We start from the raw sequence: 23,522 nt of genomic DNA on the forward strand, positions 1-23,522 counted from the left end.
TTCCTGAACTCCGCTGAAGTTTCTAAATTCTGATATTTAAAGAAAAACTCAGAAAATCTTAACTATTTTAAATACAAGACAACAAAACTTTGTAAGATGATAGCAGAAGTTCTCACCTGTGTTTTGACTGTGATCTTTTTCGTCTAGAATGGGATTTTGAACTAGACCTGGATTTTGAGCGAGTGTGGGAACGAGATCGACCGCCTTTTCTTTCATTGCTCTTTCCAGACTCTGGGAGGAAAAAACCACTTTGCAGTGTAAGCTCAGAACAATTAAAGATCCCAGTTAATAATCAGGCACAAGTGGAATGTACCACATATAGTGCAAGGGGCCTACTCTCTGTACATCCTCCTCCTGTGCAATTATCCTTCAGAAACATCCAAGAAAGTCATTGCATAAACTCGTTGAGTGCAGCCACCCTGCAGCAGTACATATAAACCAGATGATTATAAACAGCTGTTCGTAGTATTTTGTTGCTGCCATAACGTACGATTATAACATGTCTGTAATTCCTAGGACAGTGACTGTAAATCTTCTCTCCATTTATTTTGCTAGAGTGAAGCTTAAATTCTGAGTGCTAATTTAGAAAATGTGCTCAACTGTAAACCACCTACACATTTTTGCTTGGATTTTTAACTTTTAGTAAAAGCAACATAAAGTCTCAGTAGGTGTTCCTTTTTATCTTGCTAAAACAGTCCCTGTGTTTTTTCTGAATCATGGGTTCTCTTTCCTATTTTTAAAATTAAAACTTTGAAGGAAAGTGAATCTTCTCAATTAGAACATTTTAAGTGTATTTGTTCTTGTTTTTAGCTTCACAATAACATTTATACCTTGCTTTAAGTAAATCAGTTTTGAGCACTAACTGTGCTATGAAAATATAAAGAACTGATTAACTCAAGCTAATGTGCCTTAAAATTCAGTATCAAGGGAAAACACATTTGGGCTAAGCAGTTCTTTGACCTTAGACACTAGTAAGTCACTTACTCTTTCTTGAGTTTCAGTCTTCTTGTAAAATGAAGGGACTAACCAAGATAATTTCTAAAATTCCTTCCAGTTCTACGATTCTCTGATCTTAAAGTGTGACCTATGTAACAACACTATTGCCTTACCTGGTTCAATGGCTGCTGAGATAAATGACTGAGCCTCTCGCACTCGCTTCATTACTTCTTCTAACTCCTTAGCTGCAGCCTGAGGTGTCATCTCAGGGGGTTTTACTATTGCATTGTTGGAGTGATTAATTCTAAATTAAAAATATTAGCATATCACAAATACACACCATATTTTACAAAACATAAAACAAATGTTTACATGATACAAAGATTTACATGTGAGGACAGCTTGAAAGCACACTAAGAACAATACAGCTAAATACAGAATAACCAAAACCAACATCAAAACCATAATTCTTCTCGTTATCACCCATCCTTACCTCTTGCTAACAAAGTCAAAAGCAAGGAAAAAAAGAAGGAAAAACTGAACCCTAGTTGATTTCTTTAACAACTTCAATATACCAGGACAAGTGCTTTTCCACACAACTTAGAATTATAATAAATTAAAATGCTAACACCAATATTAAAATGAATCATTTCTCGTCTTACAAGATTTTGTTGATAGCTCTGCACCCCAGGAGGTTGAAGGGGAAGCTGTGTATTATGTGCACAATTTTAATCAACTGTGAACCATGGGTGAGTCAGCTATAACTTTGAACGTGGGAAGCACCTGATAAAACTCTTCCCTAGCAGGTTACAGTGGTTTCTCTGATGCACATAAATGAATTTGGTGAGTCTCGCTTTACCCCTTTCACATTGAGAAGACAAGCATTCACTAGAAAGAGATTTTTATCCTTTCATACCTGAATCATGATCAAGCTGTATAACTAATGCAATTACCTACGAAGTTCAGATAAAACTGTTGCCTCAATAATCTGCATGAAATAGAATTTCTGGTCTTGAACATGTAAAGTCTACACCAATTTTTCATTTTGCAAACAAGAATATCAGAAAATATTAAAACTCAAAATGTATGATTTAAAGCATTTCTAAATATTTAATACTATTTTCTTCATGGGATCTTGGACTTACCAAAATTCTCATTACTGTATTACTCTAAGTTCAACTCTATGTTAAATCATCTGTAAGTCTAGTTATAAAGCAAAACCAATCTTATTATAGCTTATAGAAAAAGACCTACAATCATTACACGAAGCATATAAATAATGTTAACATCAAATCAGATCTTATAAAATAGAAAATAAGACATTGTGAAATATAACTTTAAAGACTAAAATGGTAAGTAACCCATGTATTTCATTTATACTTAACACAAAGTCTTCCTTTCCACAAATTGCCAATTACTATTAAAAAGAAAAAAAAAAGGCCTTAATTATATCAGCAATACTTTAAGTTTTTCCAAAATCATTAAAATTTCTTTGTTTAGGGTTTCTTACTTCAGTGGCCTGTCTCCAAACATAACTCCATTAAAAGCAAGGGCCCTTGGTACAGAATTTTGGTCTGCAAATTCCACAAAAGCAAACCGAGTTGGCTGAGTCTCATCACCTGCCATCCGTACAAACTTCACTTCTCCAACTTGTTTAAAAAATTCAAGAAGTTGATCAGCTGTCGTTGTCTGAAGAAACAAAGTCACGCTTTAATAAAGTATACTCTTTTTTAAAAATTAGGTAAATATTATTTTATCAATCGGTAGGACTTTTAAGAATGGGAAAAGATTAAGAGGTCCTACCACTCACTTTCTTCTTAAATTAGTTACCTGGGAATTCAAATTGCCAACGTAGACTGTTCTCCTAATTTCATCAATTTTGGAAGGATCCACATTTCCCATAAGCGGTGGCTGTGGTATCTCTCCAAGTGTTGCAATGTTGGGGTCTAGTGCTGCTGCTGGTATAGCTCCCAAACTGCTAAGGGAAACACCCAACTACAAAAAAACAAACAAACAAACAAAAAAAATCACACATATTTTCTATTAGCATCAAACATTACCACTCTTTAATCTTAAAAAGAAACAATCAACTCAACAAGAATGGAAAGTGACTAGGGAGTCCAGGTGTGTGTCTAAATTATTGAAAGTGAGGTCACAGAAGTTCTATGTACAATTAGAAATGTAACCTAATTCTTTTTTTTAAAGACATAAAAATGTCTTTAATGTTTATTTATTTTTGAGAGAGAGAGAGAGACAGATTGCAATCAGGGAAGGGCAGAGAGAGAGAGAGGGAGACACACACTCCAAAGCAGGCTGCAGGCTCTGAGCTGTGGGTACAGAGCCTGACGTGGGGCTCAAACTCATTAACCACAAGATCATGACCTGAGCCAAAGCCAGACACTTAACTGACCGAGCCACCAAAACACCCCAGAAATACAACATAATTCTTATCTGGGTATTTTAAATACTTTCAAACTTGAGACTAAAAATGAACAGTCAATTCTCATTTTCACAGTAGTTATGTACTATGAAGTTGCCATGAACTGGATTATTGAATATGTTATCACTCCTAGGGAAAATACAGGGCTAGGTTCCTGAGAGCTTCTGGTCACAGTTTCATCACCAATAACTGCATTATCTTGTTTTATGTGTTTCTAGTTAAAGACACCTAATGTAATATATAAAGCTGATTCATTAACATTGAACTCACAGCCAGAAGCACTATCAACCAGTGCTTCAATGAACCTTATCTAATGCCTGGGTTTTCTCCGTAAGGCCTATCACAGCCTTCCAGCCCCTCAGGAACATGAGACAGCACTTCAATACTTGGGTACTAGCTTAAAAAGCAAAATCAGCAAAAAAAATACACAAAAAATATTACAGCATTACAGGTAAGACAAGAAGGCAGGGTACTGCTGTTTGAACTTAGCTGAAAATGAACATATCAAGCAATGTTCCGCCATGTACTGATTTTGAGGTTTCAAACATATTTTAGCTAGTTGGTGAATTCACAAGCACAGAATTCACAAATATTGAGAATCAAGTGCATCCTGGGCATTCAGCAACAGTGACTAAGTTCCTAATAGTTAATAATCATGGCTCCTAACTTTTGCTAACCCTAGAAGATAGATATGAATATTATGCCAATTTCACAAAGAAAAGGACTTACAGAAGTTAATGATTTTCCCAAAGCTATTGAGCTACCAAGTGGTAAAGGCAGGGAACCACTATATACAGACTAAAACTAAAACAGGTACAAAGTTTACCTAAGAAAAGAAATTGAAAATATTAAACTTACTTATACTCTGGTAGGAACAGAAAAAAACCTTTGGATGATCTTTCGTAACATAATTAAATTCAGTTTTTAGTTCAAGCATTAAGGAAGTTTTTTTAAATTTATTTGAGATACAGAGACAGCGTGAATGGGGGAGGGGCAGAGAGCGAGAATCCCAAGCAGGCTCCATGTTGCCAGCACAGAGCCCAATACGGGGCCTGAACTCACGAAACTGCAGAATCATACCTGAGCTGAAACGAAGAGTGGTACACTTAATCAACTGAGCCACCCAGGTGCCCCAAGGAACATGTTTTTAATGTGAACTTAAATTAGAAAAGAAAAGATCCCAAAGTTTGAAAATGGAAAATTCTGCAGAAAAATGCAAAGACATTTCAAGGGGGAAAAAAACACTACAACTTTCCATTTATGCAATTTAAGAAAATTTTGAGCACTGACTGTATATTGTTACAAACTAAGATTAAGCAAATACCAAAGAACAAGACTTCCTAAAGGTGAAAATGTAAGTTGATGAAACAATTATCACTTACACTTGTCAAGTGGCCTGTGTATCATCTTCTTAAAACATGTCAAAGTCATGTCTTACCCTGCTTAAAACTAACCAATGGCTTCTAATTATCTTTAGAATAAAATTCAAACTCCTTTCCATGGCCAAAAAGCCCTATAATCAGTACCCTATCTCTCTCTCCAAAATCTCACAACACATACTTCCACCACCCCCATTTACAAAGCTTCAGCTATACGGACTGCCATTCTATTTATTCATTGAAAACACAAGTTTTTCCCACCTGATGCATTTCATTTGGCATTCCTTCTGCCAAAACACTCTTCTCCCAGCTTCTGCCAGTCAAATCCTTCAGGCATCATGTCACTGATCCCCTCTAAGAGGCTTTCCCTGACTTTATATAAAGCTTCATTTACTCTCTACAACATCACTGCTTTGTTCTTCGTAGCACATACTATAATCTGTGGTATCTTGCTAACAGATGTTAGATTTATTGCTCAGCATTACCATTTCAAGTTATCATAAAGTTGTACAAAATATCTTAGTTCAGAGTGAGTGAGTGATCTCTATGAATCAAGACTACCACCATCTGAGCCTAGTTTTTCTCCATGTTTGCTTCTGTACTGACACTCCTTTTTTCCCCTCACCCCTTGTCTTCTATTGTATAAGGTACAAAGATGTTTGAGCATAACATTAAATTTGTTTTACTGTGCAAAAGAATTACTACATCCCATTAAGTTAAATAACAAATATGGGTCTTATTATTTATTAGTTTTGCATGGATTTAAAGCATTAAACAGGCCTTTCCAGTTGTCAATCTCCTTGATCTGCAAATTTTCTCCACTGGGACACTATATACAAAGACTTGGAATGGGCTTTTCCAAAGCATCTAATCCAACCCCTTTGTTTCTCAAATTTAAAGATCATTCAGTTCTTTAGGAACATTTTTCTGTCTCTTTTTACTATACCATTCTGCATATACCTATGCTATTTAATAGGGTTGTCACTAATCACACACAGCTGTTTGAATTTTAATTAAAATTCAGAGCCTCAGTCACAAGAGCCATGATTCAAGTGCTCAACAACCCCATATTACTAGTGGCTACCACATTCAATAGTACTGATACAGGCATTTCCAGCACAGCAGAAAGTTCTGTTGAATGTGGATGCTCTGTAACAATAAAATTACCCTTCTTTTTATTAGTCTACTTTCCAGCTCTGGTCTAAGAAACCGAAGTATTTACCCTTTTGGTCTTTGATGGGGTAAAGATGATCTAGATTCCTGATGTAACACTTTTGCTTTCTGACATAGAAACTATGGTCTCCCTGAAGACGAAATATTCTAGGCAGAGATGAATACAGAAGTACAAAAGTCCTAAGGCAAAATTATGCTTGTATATATGGCCAATATAAAGTAAGCCAGGAAAACAGGTAGAAAAAAAAGTCAGCGAGGTAAGCAAGCACCAAGTCATAATGGGCCACTTCCCTGTTTTCTCACTCAATATGTTCTTCATAAACTAAATTTCAAAGTAATAGATATCTACAGCTGAAATAAGAGAAAACCATTTCCTCTCAAGGCAACAAATTAAATAAAAACTTTAGGCTATTGCTAAATAAACCCTAAGAATTTTCAAGATAAGAAGACAATATTGTCTGAGAAAAAGGTAATGATCCGGAAATTTATATGGTAAAATATACCACAAAATAACCAAATTAAAATTTTCTAGAAAATTTCTAAAAAGCCCAACTCAAATGATCAGATGTTCTATTAAAAAGCATTTTCCCGGGGGGCGCCTGGGTGGCTCAGTTGGTTGACCGTCTGACTTCGGCTCAGGTCATGATCTCGCAGTTCGTGAGTTAGAGCCCCGCATTGGGCTCTGTGCTGACCGCTCAGAACCTGGAGCCTGCTTCGGATTCTGTGTCTCCTTCTCTCTCTGCCCCTTCCCCGCTCATGCTCTGTTTCTCTCTGCCTCTCAAAAATGAATAAATGTTTAAAAAAAAAATTTTTTTTTTTTTTTTTAAAAAGCATTTTCCTGGGTGTCTGGGTGGCTCAGACAGTTAAGCATCTGACTGGCTCAGATCATGATCTCATAGTGTGTGGGTTTGAGCCCCGCGTCGGGCTCTGTGCTGACAGCTCAGAGCCTGGAGCCTGCTTCGGATTCTGTGTCTCCCTCTCTCTATGCCCCTCCCCTGCTCATGCTCTGTCTCTCTCCCTCCCAAAAATAAATAAACATTTTTTTAAAAAAAAGCATTTTCCCACCACGGATCACAATGCAGGTCTCCAGCAGAACAATCTTATGCAAACAAGAACTAAAATTGTGCATTTCAAAGTTTCAGAGACCACTTTTATAACCTGAGTAAACAAACTACCATCCCAAGACACCTAGTTGATATAGTCAGCAGAGCCTGCTACCCTTGATCTCCACGTCATAAGTTCAAGCACAACAGGGGCAAAGCTTACTTTAAAAAGAGATGGGGGGGGGGGGGGCGGTTTGTAGTTCAGTTGGTGGAGTATGCAACTCTTGATCTCTGGGTTGTGAGTTCAAGCCCCACGCTGGGTGAAGTGATTACTCAAAATTTTTAAAAATAAGAAAGAAAAGAAGTATTTAAAAAAAAATTACTATCATAAAGCTAGTATTAGTTCATCCCCTAATAATCTAAAACCACAAAGCTAAGATACAACTTGCAAATAAGGTGAATTTTATATTTTGGCTTCCATTAATTTTTGAAGAAAAATGACCCTTCTTTAAATTAAATATGACTGGAATCTTTTACATAAAAACCAAGAGCCCAGGAGCACCTGGGTGGTTCAGTTGGTTGAGCAAGTGAGCCTTGATTTAGGCTTAGGTCACGATTCCAGGGTAGTGGAATCAAGCCCTGTGCTGAGCATGGAGCCTTCTAGAGATTTTCTCTCTCTCGCCCTCTGCACTGTCTCCCACCCTCATGCACATGTTCTCTTTCTCTCACTCTAAAAACAAAAACAAAAAACCAAGAGCCCAGTAGCAGCAAAATCTTTTTTAACCCCTCCTAGAAATTACAAAAACAGTAATAAATTCCTATTTAATTGTACACAGTTAATGAAAAAAATATTTCTGCCATGTTTTTATCTTGTTACATTTTCTCAATATCAGACAAATGTTTCTCAGAGGTTTTTTTCCTGTTACAAAGCTATGGGTCATTTTATTTTACTTTAATAGATTTAGTCTTCATGAAATGGGGAATACAGTTACCTAGATTTTCCAATTCCCCATGTGATCTAAAATGCTAAGTGTCAATAACTGATTTTCTAATGAATAATCTATTTAGTTCTCAAATTTAAATGAATGCCAATTACTTCAGAAGTAATTCCGAAAGTCAGTTTAAACTGTCAGTGATAACGGGGGGGGGGGTGGTTTAAGTAAACATTCTGAATCCTTTTCATTTAAAAAAAGTTTTAAACAGAAATAATTTTCTAAGCTCTTTATTCAGCTAATTACACAAGTAAACATAAATCCGTTTCAAAAAAGGGTGTGTAATACTTACTGTAGTCAAGGGATTTGGGGTCGGAATGGGAAGCAAGCCTGCACCAGGCATGAGACTTGTCATGGTTGGAGCAGGAGCCAATAAAGAGAGAGCTTTGGATTCCTCTGGAATTTTACCTGCAGAGGCAAGTTCCAAACATTATGGAAAGCAGAAACACCACACAAACTTTACACTATGACTTTACAATTACCCTTGCACTTAAAAAATAATAATAATAAATGAATCTATCTATCAGATCTGTATAAAGAAATAAATAAGAACTTAAGTCTTTCCTTTTATCCTGCTCTACTAGGAAAAATAAAAGTGAGCAAAACTTCAAAGACTAACAATCTCAATAATGGAATATTATTTTAAAAATTGAATAATGTAGACAATTATTTAACACTTTGAGCTATGGGTCACCTGTACTGGAAACTTAATGTTCATGAACCAAACGATATCAAGCATGGACGCTTTCCCAGGACGGTGTTTTCGCGGTGATCGAAAGTTGTGTTACACATGACAACCGTTCGTGTTGGCTGCATCACTAATAGCACACAGAACATCAGATACAGAAAAGAAGAACATTTTTTAAAGTTTAATCCCCAGAAATGGCAAATAACCAAATTAGTCAAAAAAAAGAAAAGGAAAAACAAATATGTGCGAATTGAAATTTGTTCCTTAATGGGTGCCCCTATCCTGGTTACTAAACCTACCTACTGGTGATGCAAACAATTTTAATAACCTCCCAATAAATTCCATTCACTTTCAAGTAGACAGAAAAAAACAAAAGCCTACTGCAAGCAATCAGCTTCAATTTAAAAGGAAGCCTACACCCATCCAGTTAAGAAGACATCTCACCAACTAGGTCAGAGACCTAGCCTAAAAGAATCCAATTTCAAAGAATATGCCTTGGGAAACTTAAAATTTTTGAGAATTCCTAACAATAAAAGTTCCCTAGTCTCAGGAAACTTCTTAAACTCCTGACTTTTAGAACCAATTTATGTATCCTTGTCTGAAGAGGGGTGGTTAATGCCTAAATGTCTTGCTTGTAAGTATCTTAACTGCCTAATAAAAATAACAACAAAAACACTAAAATATTCTTAGACACTAAGAAAAAAATCCCTACAATTAATGAAAAATCTACTCTAAAATAAGTTCAATTTGCTGTATTTAACTATTAAATTCTAACCAATTAATTTTGATAAGAACTGCAACTTTCACACGTTTTCCCACTGTGTCCTCTCTCTTACCGCCCCCACTAAAATAGTTCTTAAAAATCTGACTACAGATATCAATTTTAGAAGAACTACTTATAATTATGTGGTAGTTGGCTATACACTTCCATTATGGAGTCTTCAAAAATAATTTAAAACACAGTGTACAGAGTCACACTAAATTGGAAATAGCATATGGAGTACGTTTCAAAAGCACCATGCTGGATTTTAGAGGAAGAAATTCTATTTAAAACAACCAGATGTGCAGGATAAATCTCTAAACAATATTATCTGCATATACCTCTAAACATGGATCAAATTCAAGACAGCTTTTAAAGTTTGCTTTAAATAATGGTTACACCTTTGTTATAACAGAAAAATTACATTTGATTAGCTTTAACAAACGCCTTTTCCCTAAATTTTGCAACATGTAAGTCTCCATTAATGTACTAATTTCAAAAACAGTTATCTTTTTATTTCATGTAAATTCTGCACAAGCAAAGAATTTTTTAAACATGCATAAATATAAATAAAATGTAGGTAGGCCTTACTGAAGACATGAAATAACAAGAATTTATTTTATGTTATTGGTATTAATACACGTATCTGTATACCCACATATATACTAAGCTATTTATATTACTACCGGACCCATTTTACGTATTATTTTTCAAATGCTTATAAAACCTGAACACATCTTGATAAATCAATTGAGGTTCCACAGTGTAAATCTTATGCTTCATTACCCTAATGTGTGCACCCAAAAAACAAATAAACAGTTTCAATCTGTTAATGTTCCCAATTTAGAATTACTTGTCAATTAAATAAGCATAAGTGTCTACAAGACAGTGTAGTAAAACTACACAACGTATTCAACACAGGCTAAAAGTTGAATACTTAATATTACAAAGACTCACTTATCAATAGGTTGTCTGACTCTCCCTGCCTATCACAGTAGTAATAAACTACTATAAATATTAAGTCTAACCATAAATAGGCACATGTTTTAATTCTAATTACCATTAAAGATCCTTGAAGAAAAAAGTCCCATTGCTTAACTTCCAAGACAGAATTCTATCAAAATTACCTTCCAAATACTATCAGAGTATATAAAAGTATAAAGCAAACAAGCATTTAGCATTTTTCCCAAACTATACTCCTCAAAGACAACTGAGAGGAAAAAGAGCTCTCACGGTATTAAAATTAAGTACTAATCCTAATCCTCAGATTCCATTTAGAAGCTGGTAACATATGAAAATTTTTCAAAAAATTCAAGCAGAGAAACATACATGAAAGTAAGTTTTCAAGCTTCTCAAATATCCATTCCCCATGCAGGCAAGTAAAAGTCTTTGTAAGTCAAGGAATTAAGTTATTTTCTAAGAAATTTACTTATTTTCCTTGAGGATTTTGTATGCTTAAAATTCTAGGGGGAAGGATGAAAATTAAAGGCTATCAGTTGGTTTTTATGAAAGATGTAGATTTGGGAGAAAAACTGCAAAAATGTTGCAATGAGATCACAAAATGTTCCTAACAATTCTACCAGTGTTTTAGTGTTTTGAGAACAAAATGTACCTGTGCAGTCTATAACACCAATTAAGACTCACTGAGCTTCACAACACTGTATCCTAGTTTACTATGAAAATTTACTTTATCGTAAGCTTGAGCTCTGCTAATCATCTCCCAATATAATCTGCAAAGCAATGTTATGAACCCTTAATGGAATACCATTTACAAAGAACTGGAAAACCAGCTCACAAGTTAAAGTGAAAGAGATTTAACAAAACAAAAACAAAAACAAAAACAAAAACAAAAAAAAGGGACAAAATAAAGAAAAAGAAATGAAATTAAAGTAAAACAATAAAAAACAGAGACAGGGCGTCCATCTTCTGCGGTTCAGACTCCGATCTCATTTCCCCAATGAAGGTTTCACTTGACGGCAGGTTTAGTGGCATGGCAAACAATGCCTAACTCAGGCAAGTGTAACAGGTCTGCCTTGGCCAGTCTAGTCATCTAATAATGCACAAATATCACATAGAGAAAACATACAAAACCAAATTAATAGTCAAAATCCATCTACCAGAAAATGTGGACATAAAGTTACGACTGATGATTAGGCTTGACACCCTTGTTATGTTTGACCTTATCTTTTTCTAAGTGTTAACATTTATAAAAAAGAAATCTGAGATGCACGCAACAACAAAAAGGTCATATTTGGACAAGTATAATGAAAGTATATTTTATTTTGAAATGGCATGTTTCATTAACAATAGTTAATGCTTACTCTGTATGAAACTTACACACCAAACATTACTTATACAGCTTTAGGAGCTTGTTACAAAACTGTCTGCATTACAAAAACAGCAAATTCAAAGAAACTGAAAAAATTTTCTTAAAACTGTTTCTATGGTTTTCTCGTTTCTTTCATAATGCTGTTTCTGTAACATCAAAGAAAGAATGCAGTCAGTAAAGTTTGACACAAGAATGTTTACAGCACCCATCTCCTCTAAGAGAACTTACTCCACGGGAACTCTTCACTTTGGTTTACTTCAAACTCACTTTGCTACTCTTTTAGTATAACAATACATCATAACTTTGCTTGCAGCACATAATCAGATCTTTGACAGCTCACTGTAACATAGTTCAGTTTCTATAAAGTCATTCTGTGGTATTTAGTTAAACTAGTGAAAAATGTGTATCTGAATGCTTCTCTAATACCAATTATTTTATCAGTCAGTGCTCTAAAATACAACTAAACTTTCATGCTCAAAACCAGTGAAATGGTCTCAAAATGGCAACACTAGTAATACTCAAGGGCTATTATAATAAATTTGTATTTATTAATCTTTATTAAGTAAAACAAACAAAAAAAGGGAACCTCTTACACACCCATAACCTTGAAAACTTATGACAAATAACGGTCTGGGCTTCTCAAATAGATGAAAAAAATCAATGGAATATAGCTAGGTTCCAACGAAGCAACACTTGTAAGTATTCTTCCTTCCAATTCAGTAATGAGCTAACATAATACAAGGTCCTGTGCTGGTGATGGCATAATTTTCAGATATGATTAATATTCCCAATTAATATACTAATTTCTTTTTTCCCGTGCAGTTTACCTGGCATGAAACTGATAGGAACTTGATATGCACAACTAAACCATTACCAGCTTTCTCACCTTGCTCTCCAACTGTGGGCTCACGGTCCACTTACAGATCAACAGTAAGGATGGGGATTCAGCAAATAATTACCTTTAACCCATTTTATTCCCCCTACTCCATTCTAACCCCCAGGCATGGGAAAAGACTTTCAAATTTATCTGAAAAAATACAGAATGTGCTATTCTGGGACTTCAAAACCAACAGAATGGAACTCACTCTATCTAACTATAATGTTTTTGACATCCCAGAATAGGCATTCTGAAATAAGTATAAAACTTTCGAAGCACAGCAATGTTTACCATATACTAGGTTATTTTAATATTAACCTGGTTTCTAAAAGAGGTTGTTTTTAAAACATGACATATGAAAGTTCATTAAATTGTTCCAGGTAAATTTTTTATGTTGTAAAACATTTACCATCCGCTAGTGAAAACAAGTTTTAAAGACATTTAAATTATAATAACCTATTCTAAAATCCATGTACACATGCCATAATCTGTACTCTGAATAAAAGTTAATCACACACTAGAACTGTCAAATTCAACACAGCCTATTATATGTGAATGATTCTGTAAATAGAAGTTACTAAAAAATAAGTATTAGTAATAATTAGCTCTGTAAGGCTTTGGCCTTGTTCCCATCTTCAACATCTATTTCCTTGATGGAGGCCTTGGAAAATTACTTTCCATTATTTTCCTTCAATTACCCAACCTACCCTCCAAGAAAAGCAAGCCATTAAAATAAAAACATAAATTTCAGTTGCACAGCAGTCACACTGAATATAAAATAATGGTCCCAGTAACAAGGTGAATTACCTTACGAGGATACGTCAGAGATTAAATTATGAATATTTTTCTTACAAATACCATTTATCCCCAATTTGGCAAAATGCATAGCTTTTATTTATGTAATACAATTAATATTGTATATATAGGGGCAAATGCTCACTTATTTACATATTAAAAATAATTTCCCCTACCACCCTAATATTTTAATTTCAGAAACCTTCGTTTACAACTTGCAAATTAACTACAAAAAACAAAAGCAAACCAGAGAAGCCAAGTAATTCATGAAATTTTTAAATGTTTGGCTATTAAATCTCAAGCATATAAAAGTAATAAGTCAACCATTTTAATATATTTTATTATTAGGTAAAAATTTTCCCTTCTCCAAATTTCATTCATACACACACGCACACACACACAACAGAGTACTATCTACCTACCAATTTCTAGGAAAGCCAAAGGTAGTAACACACAGGACAGAGATTACAATAATAGAAAAAAAACAAATAAGATACCAACCTTCTGCACAAGGTACAACTATCAGAGCTCTGTCAATAAAAACCGTGTTAGTTAGATGCTGGGCCACGCCAACACTTGATGGGTCACGAAACTTAACATAACATACTTTGGAAGAAAAAGCAAGAGGTGTGTTGCTGCAAAATAAAAAGAAAAACAATTGGGACTAATAAACATTTGGCTGATTTTGTCATTTTCATTTGAAATTTCTTTCTCAGATCTTTACACAGTCTTACATAATCAAGACAAGAATTGTGACTGCTAAGAATCATTAAGACATGAAAATGTCTTTCATTACTGTCTTCATTAAGACATGAAAACTTAGCCTTTTTAAAGTTTTTATTCAAATTCCAGTAAACATACAGTGTAGTACTAGTTTCAAGTTTACAATATAGTGATTCAACACTTCCATACATCACCTGGTAGTGCCCATCACAGCAAGTGCACTCCTTAATCCCCATCACCTATTTAACCCATCCCCTCACCCACAGCCCCTCTGGTAACCATTAGTTTGTTCTCTGTAGTTAAGAGTCTGTTTCCTGGTTTGTCTCTTTTTCCCTTTGCTCATTTGTTCTGTTTCTTAAATTCCACATATGAGTGAAATCACAAAGTATTTGTCTTTCTCTGACTTAATACGCCCAGCATAAGACTCTTTAGCTCCATCCGTTTCATTGCAAATGGCAAGATTTCATTCTTTCTTATGCCGAGTAATATTCCACTGTGTGTGTGTGTGTGTGTGTGTGTGTGTGTGTCTTCTTTGTCCATTCACCAGTCGATGGGACATTTGTGCTATCTCCGTAATTTGGCTATAAACATCGAGGTGCATGTACCCCCTCTGAATCAGTATTTTTGTATTCTTTGGGTAAATACCTAGTAGTGCAACTGCTGGATGGTAGGGAAGTTCTATTTTTAACTTTTTGAGGAACCTCCATACTGCTGTCTGGAGTGGCTGCACCAGGCAAAATTTAGTCTTTTAATGGTAATTTGCCTGCAAAGGCTGACAGCAATTTAGGAAGGCCTATCACCTCATCGGTAAAAACTTGACATGTAAATTAATGAGTACTTAATCAGAGTGAAAAATGAAAACAGTTGATTTAATCCAAAAATGTTCAACCAGTACATCATCAATAGGCACAATCACTTTATAGAAGCCCCAATCCTCAAGACTTCAAATTTTGTAACCATTTCCAACCCTTTTAACTAAAAACTTCACCAGAATCTTACAGACAGACATCATGGTATGAAAATTAAGGTGTTTTGCATATACTACACTGCTTTATCCTAGGCAGCATTGCGATTTTCCAGACAAAAGATTTTACAAACAAAATTTTACATATTTTATACCCAGAAAAGCATAGACCCTTCTAAATCCTATCAGATTCAGTTCAGTCTGGCAAACCAGACACAGCCCAGATGAAAGCAGTTTTTCCAGAATATGAATCCATCTTTTTAGATTCCAAAATATCTCAGTGATGATCATTTTGTCAATCTGTCCACGATTATGTTCAATTAAAGTCTAAAACTGTCTTTAGCAAGGACAAAAGCCACCAAAGCTAAATATATACCTAATATATAATATATACAGTCCTTTAAAGCATTAAGATATTTCACACTAAAACAGGAGAGACCAGGGGCTCCTGGGTGGCTCAGTCGGTTAAGCATCCGACTTCAGCCCAGGTCATGATCTCACATCTCGTGGGTTTGAGCCCCGCATCAGGCTCTGTGGTGACAGCTCAGAGCCTGGGGCCTGCTTCAGACTCTGTCTCTCTCTCTGTCCCTCCTGCACTTGCATTGTGTGTGTCTCTCTCTCTCAAAAATAAATAAACATTAAAAAATAAACAAATAGACCATTTGAAAAATATCATATTTGCGTTGTGCAGTAAGGCATTTACTTTACAAAAGAGATCACAGAAGTTGACCATAATCCTAACCTGAGTAAACGGCAAAAATGGGACTTCAGTCTAAGTCTAATCATCTAAATCCAAATCTCATGCAACCTTATTCATTCAACTAATATAGAATTTTAAAGCATCTTAATGTACTATTTAATTAGCAATTCCACAAATAGAAGCCGTTTTCAAAATTAAAAAAAAATCTTTTACATAAAGCAACATATCCATCTTGACAATGGTTAAACATACATGTTAATGCTATTAATAAAATACTGTGATAACACATTTGCATTTAGAACTTGAAACTTTATACTATTGACATAAACAGGGTAATACAAGTTAACAAAATCAAACTACCTCTTTCTCACCCAACCCAACCCAATTCACTCCTATCTAAGCCTATCCATTTCAGGCTTCCACAGGCACTCTCCAACAATGACTACCCCAACCTCCAAACAACTAAGACCAGCACTTTATGAATTTGTCACTGAGGTAAAAACATTCACCTCTAGACTTAACTCACCTTTACATTACCCAATCTCCAAATGAAGCTTTTCTTGAGCTTTAGACTCCCAGATCTAGGTGCTTGCTGGAATACTGCACAGTGATGGTCACAGGGCCCATCCCCCAAAACTTACTGGGTCTAAAATAAATTCATCATCCCTCTTTCTCACCAATCCTGGTCCCTGTCCTATACTTCATCTCTCAGTTAAAAACATCACTGTATTACCCATGTTATGAATCTGGAGTCACTAAATGTAACCATCATTAGTACAGTTCCCTAAACATTTCCAAATCTCTTCTGACTACATGGTAAAAATCCATGTCTTTGTTCCCTGAAGTTAAGTGTGGCTATGCAACTTGTTTTGGCCAATTAAATATGAGCAGAATCGACATTCAGGAGCTTTAAGGGCCACCGCTTGGCTCTTTTCCTCTGCCACAGTGACCAGCCACATTCAAGAAATGGGTGGCTGCTACATCAGCTTCATCTCAGAGTGAGCAACCACAATGAATAGAGTTCCCTACTCTGCAAGCTTAGCATTAAAAATAAGCTGTTTTTACAAAACTACTGAGATTTGGGGGTTGTTTCCATACTTGACCCTCATTCTTCTTCATCTTCTTCATAAAGTCCTGTGAAGACTGCATCCCATATATTTGTACACATTAATCCCTTTAACACTGTCATTATCAAGGCCTTAATTCAGGCCCTCATCATTTCTCACCCAGATTATTACAATGGCTCCTAAAAAAATCACAATGACTCCAATCTGAACTACTTAATAATGGTCTTCACAAAAGCTGCCAGAGTGATCTTTCTAAACCCTAAATTTTGTCATGTCATTCCACACTGCTTAAATTTCCTCAAAGACATGCTTCTGTTATTGCTTTATCATATAAATTCACCCCAAAATCCAGGCATTAGAAATATGTGTGGTTTCCAGAACACATTCTGAATATCTGGGCCATCTTTGCACGTGTTGTTCCATTTGCCTATGATATTCTACCTCTCCTTTTTGAATGGTAATTTCACTTTTATTCAAGGCTCAAGTTTACAAATCTTCTGGAAAGCCATTTTAAGATAACAAAGTGATTAGGTAGGTGCCCCCCACCCCCCCTTATATGTGCTACCAAGACATTCTATACACTTTCAGCACAGGCCTTAGCAGTTTCCTTAGATGAAACCCTCGTCAGATTTTGGGAGGCCTCTAGTCACAGTTGATTAGTCACATGACACAAAGGCCCATTTCACTGGCTAACCAATAGCTTATCATTTGGATGGCTTGATCAAATGAACTTGCAACAATGAGATTCTCTCTCTTGGGATGAAAAGTCACTTAGAGTCAGGGCTTGGGCCAGATGCCAGATGACCAAGTACAAAATAAGTCCGCAAAGAAAACAGAGCAGATACACAGAAACAAACTGAGCGGACAATAAAGCCTGTGAGAAGAGGCAGATAATCACCTTGGATGCTGGTAACTTTCTGGTTCCCAGTCCCAGTTCCCATGAGGCCTTATTTTAATTTAGAGATATATCCATCTTTTTAATAATTTTACCTCTTCTTGAGCCAGACTGGGTAGCAGTGTTTCTGTCTTTTGCAAACCACCCCCCCCCCACACACACACAAAAAACAATATAATTACAATGAGCTACTAAAGCCCTAGCAATTACAAGCACACTCTCTTTTAGCACTGAAATCTGCAAAAGCCTAACAAACTGCCAGTGAGATGACATGCCTAAACTGACAGGTCCTTTTATGAGAGAATGGAAACCTAAATGGTCACTGTTGAAAACTAAAAACGCACTTTCCGATACTCCTACTTAAAACCACATCGCTTCAAATTTAAAACATCCAGAGGAGTAGGAAATAGGACACTGGTTAGCAAAGCAACTACACGTTAGGATAGGCTACCATTACCAAGATTTGAGAAGCCCAGGAAGTGGGTTGAAAAGGTTGATCTGTTCTGACCCAATATTATCATAGGAATGTGGATACCTAGGTATGGTTTACACAGTGCTCTAAGAAATTCTCTGTATCTTCATCTCCAATTACCTTTCTAAAAATACAAAATAAAGTTCAGCTTACAGTTAACACTTTAATTTTGAACATTATAATCTAAAATACAATACAGTGGCAAGTCTAAATACACATGATGAATTTCTCAACAAATGTGTATTTATAAGTCATTGTTTCCAATTTTTATAATTATATCTTTCATTCTAATAAATGTAAACTTTTAAATAGACTTAGTTTTTTAATTAAATAGAATTATTATTTTTAAACGTAATTTTGGAGGCTCCAGAGTGACTCAGTTGGCTAAACATCCAACTCCTGATTTTGGCTCAGGTCATGATCTCACAGTTGATGAGTTCAGAGCCCAGCATTGGACAGTGCTGACAGCACCGAACTTGCTTGGGATTCTCTGTCTCCAGTCTCCCTCTCTCTCTGCTCTTACCCCACTTGCTTGCACGTGCTCTTTCTCTCTCAAAAATAAATAAACTTTACAAAAATAAATAGATAAATGTAATTTGGACCTAGAATTTTAATTTTATTTAATTAAAAAAAATTTTTTTTTTAATTTGAGGGAGAGAGAGAGAACTAGGGACAATAAAGCCTCTGAGGGTTCGATCCCACGACCCTAGGATCATGACCTGAGCTGAAAACAAGAGTCGGACACTTAACCAAGTCACCCAAGCTTAAATTTAATTAATTTTTAATGTTTAAAAGGATGTTACATATTCCATTTGTTCTAAGTGTATGCTTCTGAACAAAGTACCAGTATCCAAGTATAGAAGATTTTACTTTAACCTCACTTGCTGAATCCAATTTTGTTTCTTTTTTCAAATGCAAAACTTTCTACAATCATTTTTCCAAAATATCAGAAATTTCTGACTAGGAGTTTAATGCAGAAATTACAGAACCAACTTTTTTGAGCATCAAATTTTGTGGGCCCTAACTGGTTATTTTATTTTTCATTAAACAGGTAATGGCACTCTACAATTTTTTAAAAGTCAATGTGGTATAATATACCCAGTATTGTTAGATCAAAAAGGATATAATCCAAAGCATGGACAAAGTACACGGACTTATATATAAAAATATTAACTGACACATAATTTATAACAGGATTTCCCAGTAGGACTACAGCAGTACTTTGGATGGCACAATTTTTCCTTATGTTAAGATTTTCTTATGAATTACTGACACTTGCCCATCAAATGCCAGAAGGCACTCCAATCACTGTGGACAATCAAAAATACACATTTCTAGCTAAAATCCACAAACTCAAAACACCAAAAAAGTGACCAATATATCCAGTGATAGAATTTCAAAAACACACAAGACATAATTACAGACTTTAAAATGTTATTACTATAAATAAGACACAATAATATGAAAAATGCTTATTACACATTGAATGAAAAAGTTTACTATCAGTGTATAAATCATTCTATTACACTACATTAAAATAAGCACATATAAAAAGGATTGCAGGCAAATACATGGAAATGAAGAGAGGTTTTGATAGGATGGCAAGATCTTAAGTGGTGTTTCTTTTTCTCTATGTCTCATAAAATGACTATACTGATTCTATTTTTTTTTTTAACTAAGTAAGTAGTTAACACATTTTCCCTTGCTTTTTACTATTTTTGAAGACCACAGAAGTGAAGAAAACCAGTAAGCAAAAAAATCAACATAGGTGTTGACGTTGTTAGAAATGGTGTTGAAAATCAGGATAGGATTACCCTTTGGGGGTTAGTCACTTGGAGGGGACAATGGGAAACTTCTAGGGTGCAGATAAGCCTGATGTGGATGCTGATTACACAGGTATGTTCGCTTTGTGAAAATTCATCAAGCTGCATGTTTATCCATTCACTTTTCTGTATGTATGTTATACCTAATAAAAAAAAGGTTACTGAAAAAAAACTACAAAAAAATTTTTTACTGCCATAAAAAGGTGTTCATGACATGATATTCATTTGTTGTGCAACAAGCTAAAAAAAAATTCTGGATATTTATCAGCCGGCTGCACAAAAAAGGATCACAATTGAGAATTTTAAAGATGTACAATGAATATTTACACTAATTCTCAATGTTTAAAAATTAAAAAACTGAATCACTGCCTCATTCCAAAAAAGTCAGATTTAAAATCTGAATTGTCATATTAGCAACTTAATTCTTAAAATGTTAATGAGAAACGATTTTCCCATTCTATTAAAGAAATATATTTCCAAATTTAAAACAAATGAAATACTAACTCAGCTTCCAAACATTAATCATAAAATACAGTTTCCAAGAGACTGCAAAACAATCATATCTGTCTTCAATACTACTACTATTGCAATGTTATCCATTTTAGCTCAAATCTACAAATATATCTTTAATATAAAGACTAGGTTATGACAACTTCATTATAGAGCAGAAAACACACTGTTAAATCATGGCAATATTTTTGAAAAGCAGGAAGGGACTGCACTTAAGGAAAAACTGAAGAATTTTTCCTGGCCCATATGTGTCATATTTAGGTTACAATTTTGCAAAATGTATCACAGTTTGTGACACACTAACTCCACTATGTTTAAAAGCTTTTTATTCTTTTTGACTTTTAAACTCCAAGTAATGAAAATCTAATTTCAATAAACAGCCCATTACTAAGGTCACATTATAACTGGCAGCATATTGCCACCCTAACCCTGGTTTTAACAATGAAAGTGATCCTATGTTGGCATTGTGAACTATTTCTTCTACCTATGAGACAACTTATTACCACAACCTTGAAAGCAAGGTTAGTTTACAAGGGTTCATGTACAAAATTTTAGTGCTCGAATCCAACTCCTAAGGCTACAGCACTCCTCCAAGTACTTCTCAGTTATTAAGAAATGTTCTGAATGCTTAAATGAAGAGATAGCAGAAATCATTTTCAAAAGCTAAATAAGATATTCAAGCCATAATGCCACAGCTAGTCAATAAATATGTATGTGCATGCACTTATGATGAAGTATTCTTGAACAAAAAATGTATTATCTGAATCTAATCAATATAAACAATCTAATCTGAAACAATCTATATAAACCCAGATTATGCATCATTCTACAAAACAAACTACAAAACAAAATATCACTGTTACGGAATATTTTTTAAAAGCAACAGGGGACTGTTCTAGATTAAAGGAGGTAGCAACTAAATGCAGTGGTGGTTTCCGATTATATTCTAGACCAAAAAAAGAAAAAGAAAAAAAATGATTATAATAATTGGTTAAATTTAAATATGAACTCCTTGTTATATATACCAATGTTAAATTTCTTAGACACGTTAATAGTATTGTGGTAATGTAGGAGAATGTACCTGTTCTGAAGAGAGAGACTTAAGTGTTGAGAAAAAAATAATCATGCAGTCTGCAACTACTTTGAAAAAGATGGGAAGAAAGAGGAAGTGTAGAGGGTGCAGATAGCTAGAGGGGGAGACAGAGAAAAAAATCAACTGGTAAAGAAAGAATACAGGTAAAGGAAACGTGGGTGTTATTCGTTCAACTTTTTAGTTTGCATTAAATATTTCAAAACAAAAAGAGAGTAACTTTAAAAAGTAAAATTTAAATTTAAATCCAAATACCAACTTTTACTAATATCTTATACCGTAGCTATGCGATATACTTACACATAGAAACCGAAAGAAAAATAGGTCTACGTGCATCATTATGAAATGAACGAAAAAGTCAAAGCCAATTTTTTTGAAAGAAAGAAATCCTGGGCAACTACTAGCCCTTCCTTCAAAGGATTTTGAAACAATGAAGAAAATACTATTTTAAAATTCTAAGCTCTACCATTAAAAAAAAAAAAAGTTTATGCGTGTAAGAATGTGAACCCGTAAACCCTTACAAATTTTGTGAGTACACAGTACTATACAAGGGAAATCTTACTTCAAAATACATACTTGGGAATTGGCCGCAAGCTCTAAATGCCAATAAAGATCTAGACTTTTAGAGCATACACCAGGGATAATCCTTCACCGACTAATACTTTCTCTGAAGGGCTTAGGACAGTGTGACCTTCAAAGCGGAAATTTTAATCCGCTGCCAAAAGGGCGAAAAGACATGATCTTTAACAACATGGATGGGCTCGGTCAGATTAGACAAGAAGATGCTGAATTTGTGAACACCACCCCAGAGAACAAATGGTAGCCCTAATTCCAAGTTGTCATCAACCGCAGGCTTTCTAATCAGCACAACGGCCTGACACTAAAGCCCTAACAAGTGGGACAGTTCGTCCGGCGCGGTCTCCGCGATTTTTACATTACAAGAACGCTAACAGGCGTTTGCCATGAGGACTATTCCGGGCCCACCTGCGGCCATCTTAAGTTCGGGAAGAAAAAGGAAAAAGGAGAGACACTGAATACGAGGACCCAGCGGAGACCACAAATCGGGGAGGCACGAAAATAAACAACTTCTCTACATTCTCAGTAACGGTTCGGTGCAGAGGTTAACCCCCAAAATCAGACTAACAAGCAGAGCAGAACCGCAGGGCCCCAGCGCCGGGGTGCCCTAATCAAACATGGGCACCAAGGTAAGCCCGGGAGATCACGTGACGGGCACGGCGCGCCCCCGTCCGCGCTCTCCCCCACGCCTCGGTGCCCGAGGTCTCTATGGCGCCCGCGCCCCTCCCCCAGCCAAGCTCGAGCACTTACTCCGGGGGGTAGAGCCGCAGCTCCTCTATTTCTCCTACGAAGGAAAAAAGCGTACGCATCTGCTCGCTGGTCACCGCCGACGACAGATTGGTCACCTGAATCACCGCCGTAGGGGTGAGGCCGAAGCCTAAAGCCAACCCGAAGCCGCCGCCGGGGTTCATCCCGACCCGCTTGCTGCTGTCTCCCGCTCCCCAACGTCTACGACGCGTCAGCGACGGAGCCGGGAAAGCGAAGTACGCGCGGCCGCGCGCGCGCTCCCGCTGGCGAATTCACGGAGGCGGGCAGGTCTAGCCACCCATTCCGCAACTCCTCTGCTCCCAGGGCTGCGCGCGCCTGCCGGAAGCGTCGCCCCGGCAACCCGGCGGGTCGGCGGAGGCTGTAGCCTGGGGCTCCCGGGTGCCCGAGGCCATAGCTCCTGTTAGTCTTGTCTTCGTCAGAATTTTTATGGGTTTCCCCATCCCCCCTCGCTTCAACTGAATACATTTCTGTGCTCGCGTAATTGGGGAGACCCAGGTCTTTCCCGTCTTTAACCGTAGGTAG

At 36.0% G+C, this 23,522-nt stretch overlaps 1 protein-coding gene across 7 annotated transcripts in view; it reads right to left on the reverse strand.

Annotated features, from left to right (window-relative positions):
* The window catches only part of SREK1 (splicing regulatory glutamic acid and lysine rich protein 1), a 48,938-nt gene extending 25,648 nt beyond the window's left edge, over window positions 1–23,290 (reverse strand). Inside the window, exons 1-7 of one of the 7 annotated variants that reach the window (XM_060635652.3) lie at window positions 22,983–23,290; window positions 13,914–14,047; window positions 8,256–8,371; window positions 2,767–2,931; window positions 2,447–2,625; window positions 1,110–1,240; window positions 117–231 (exon numbers count right to left, since the gene is read on the reverse strand). In XM_060635652.3, coding sequence (XP_060491635.1) covers window positions 117–231; window positions 1,110–1,240; window positions 2,447–2,625; window positions 2,767–2,931; window positions 8,256–8,371; window positions 13,914–14,047; window positions 22,983–23,143 — 1,001 coding nt within the window. In that variant the 5' untranslated portion in view covers window positions 23,144–23,290. The other 6 variants (XM_060635648.3, XM_060635647.3, XM_078449355.2 and 3 more) reach the window with 6 other exon arrangements.
* Window positions 23,291–23,522: the final 232 nt, after the last annotated feature.

Source organism: Panthera onca, chromosome A1, assembly GCF_046562875.1.
Source record: "Panthera onca isolate mPanOnc1 chromosome A1, mPanOnc1 haplotype 2, whole genome shotgun sequence".
In the NCBI taxonomy this organism is placed as follows: Eukaryota; Metazoa; Chordata; class Mammalia; order Carnivora; family Felidae; genus Panthera; species Panthera onca.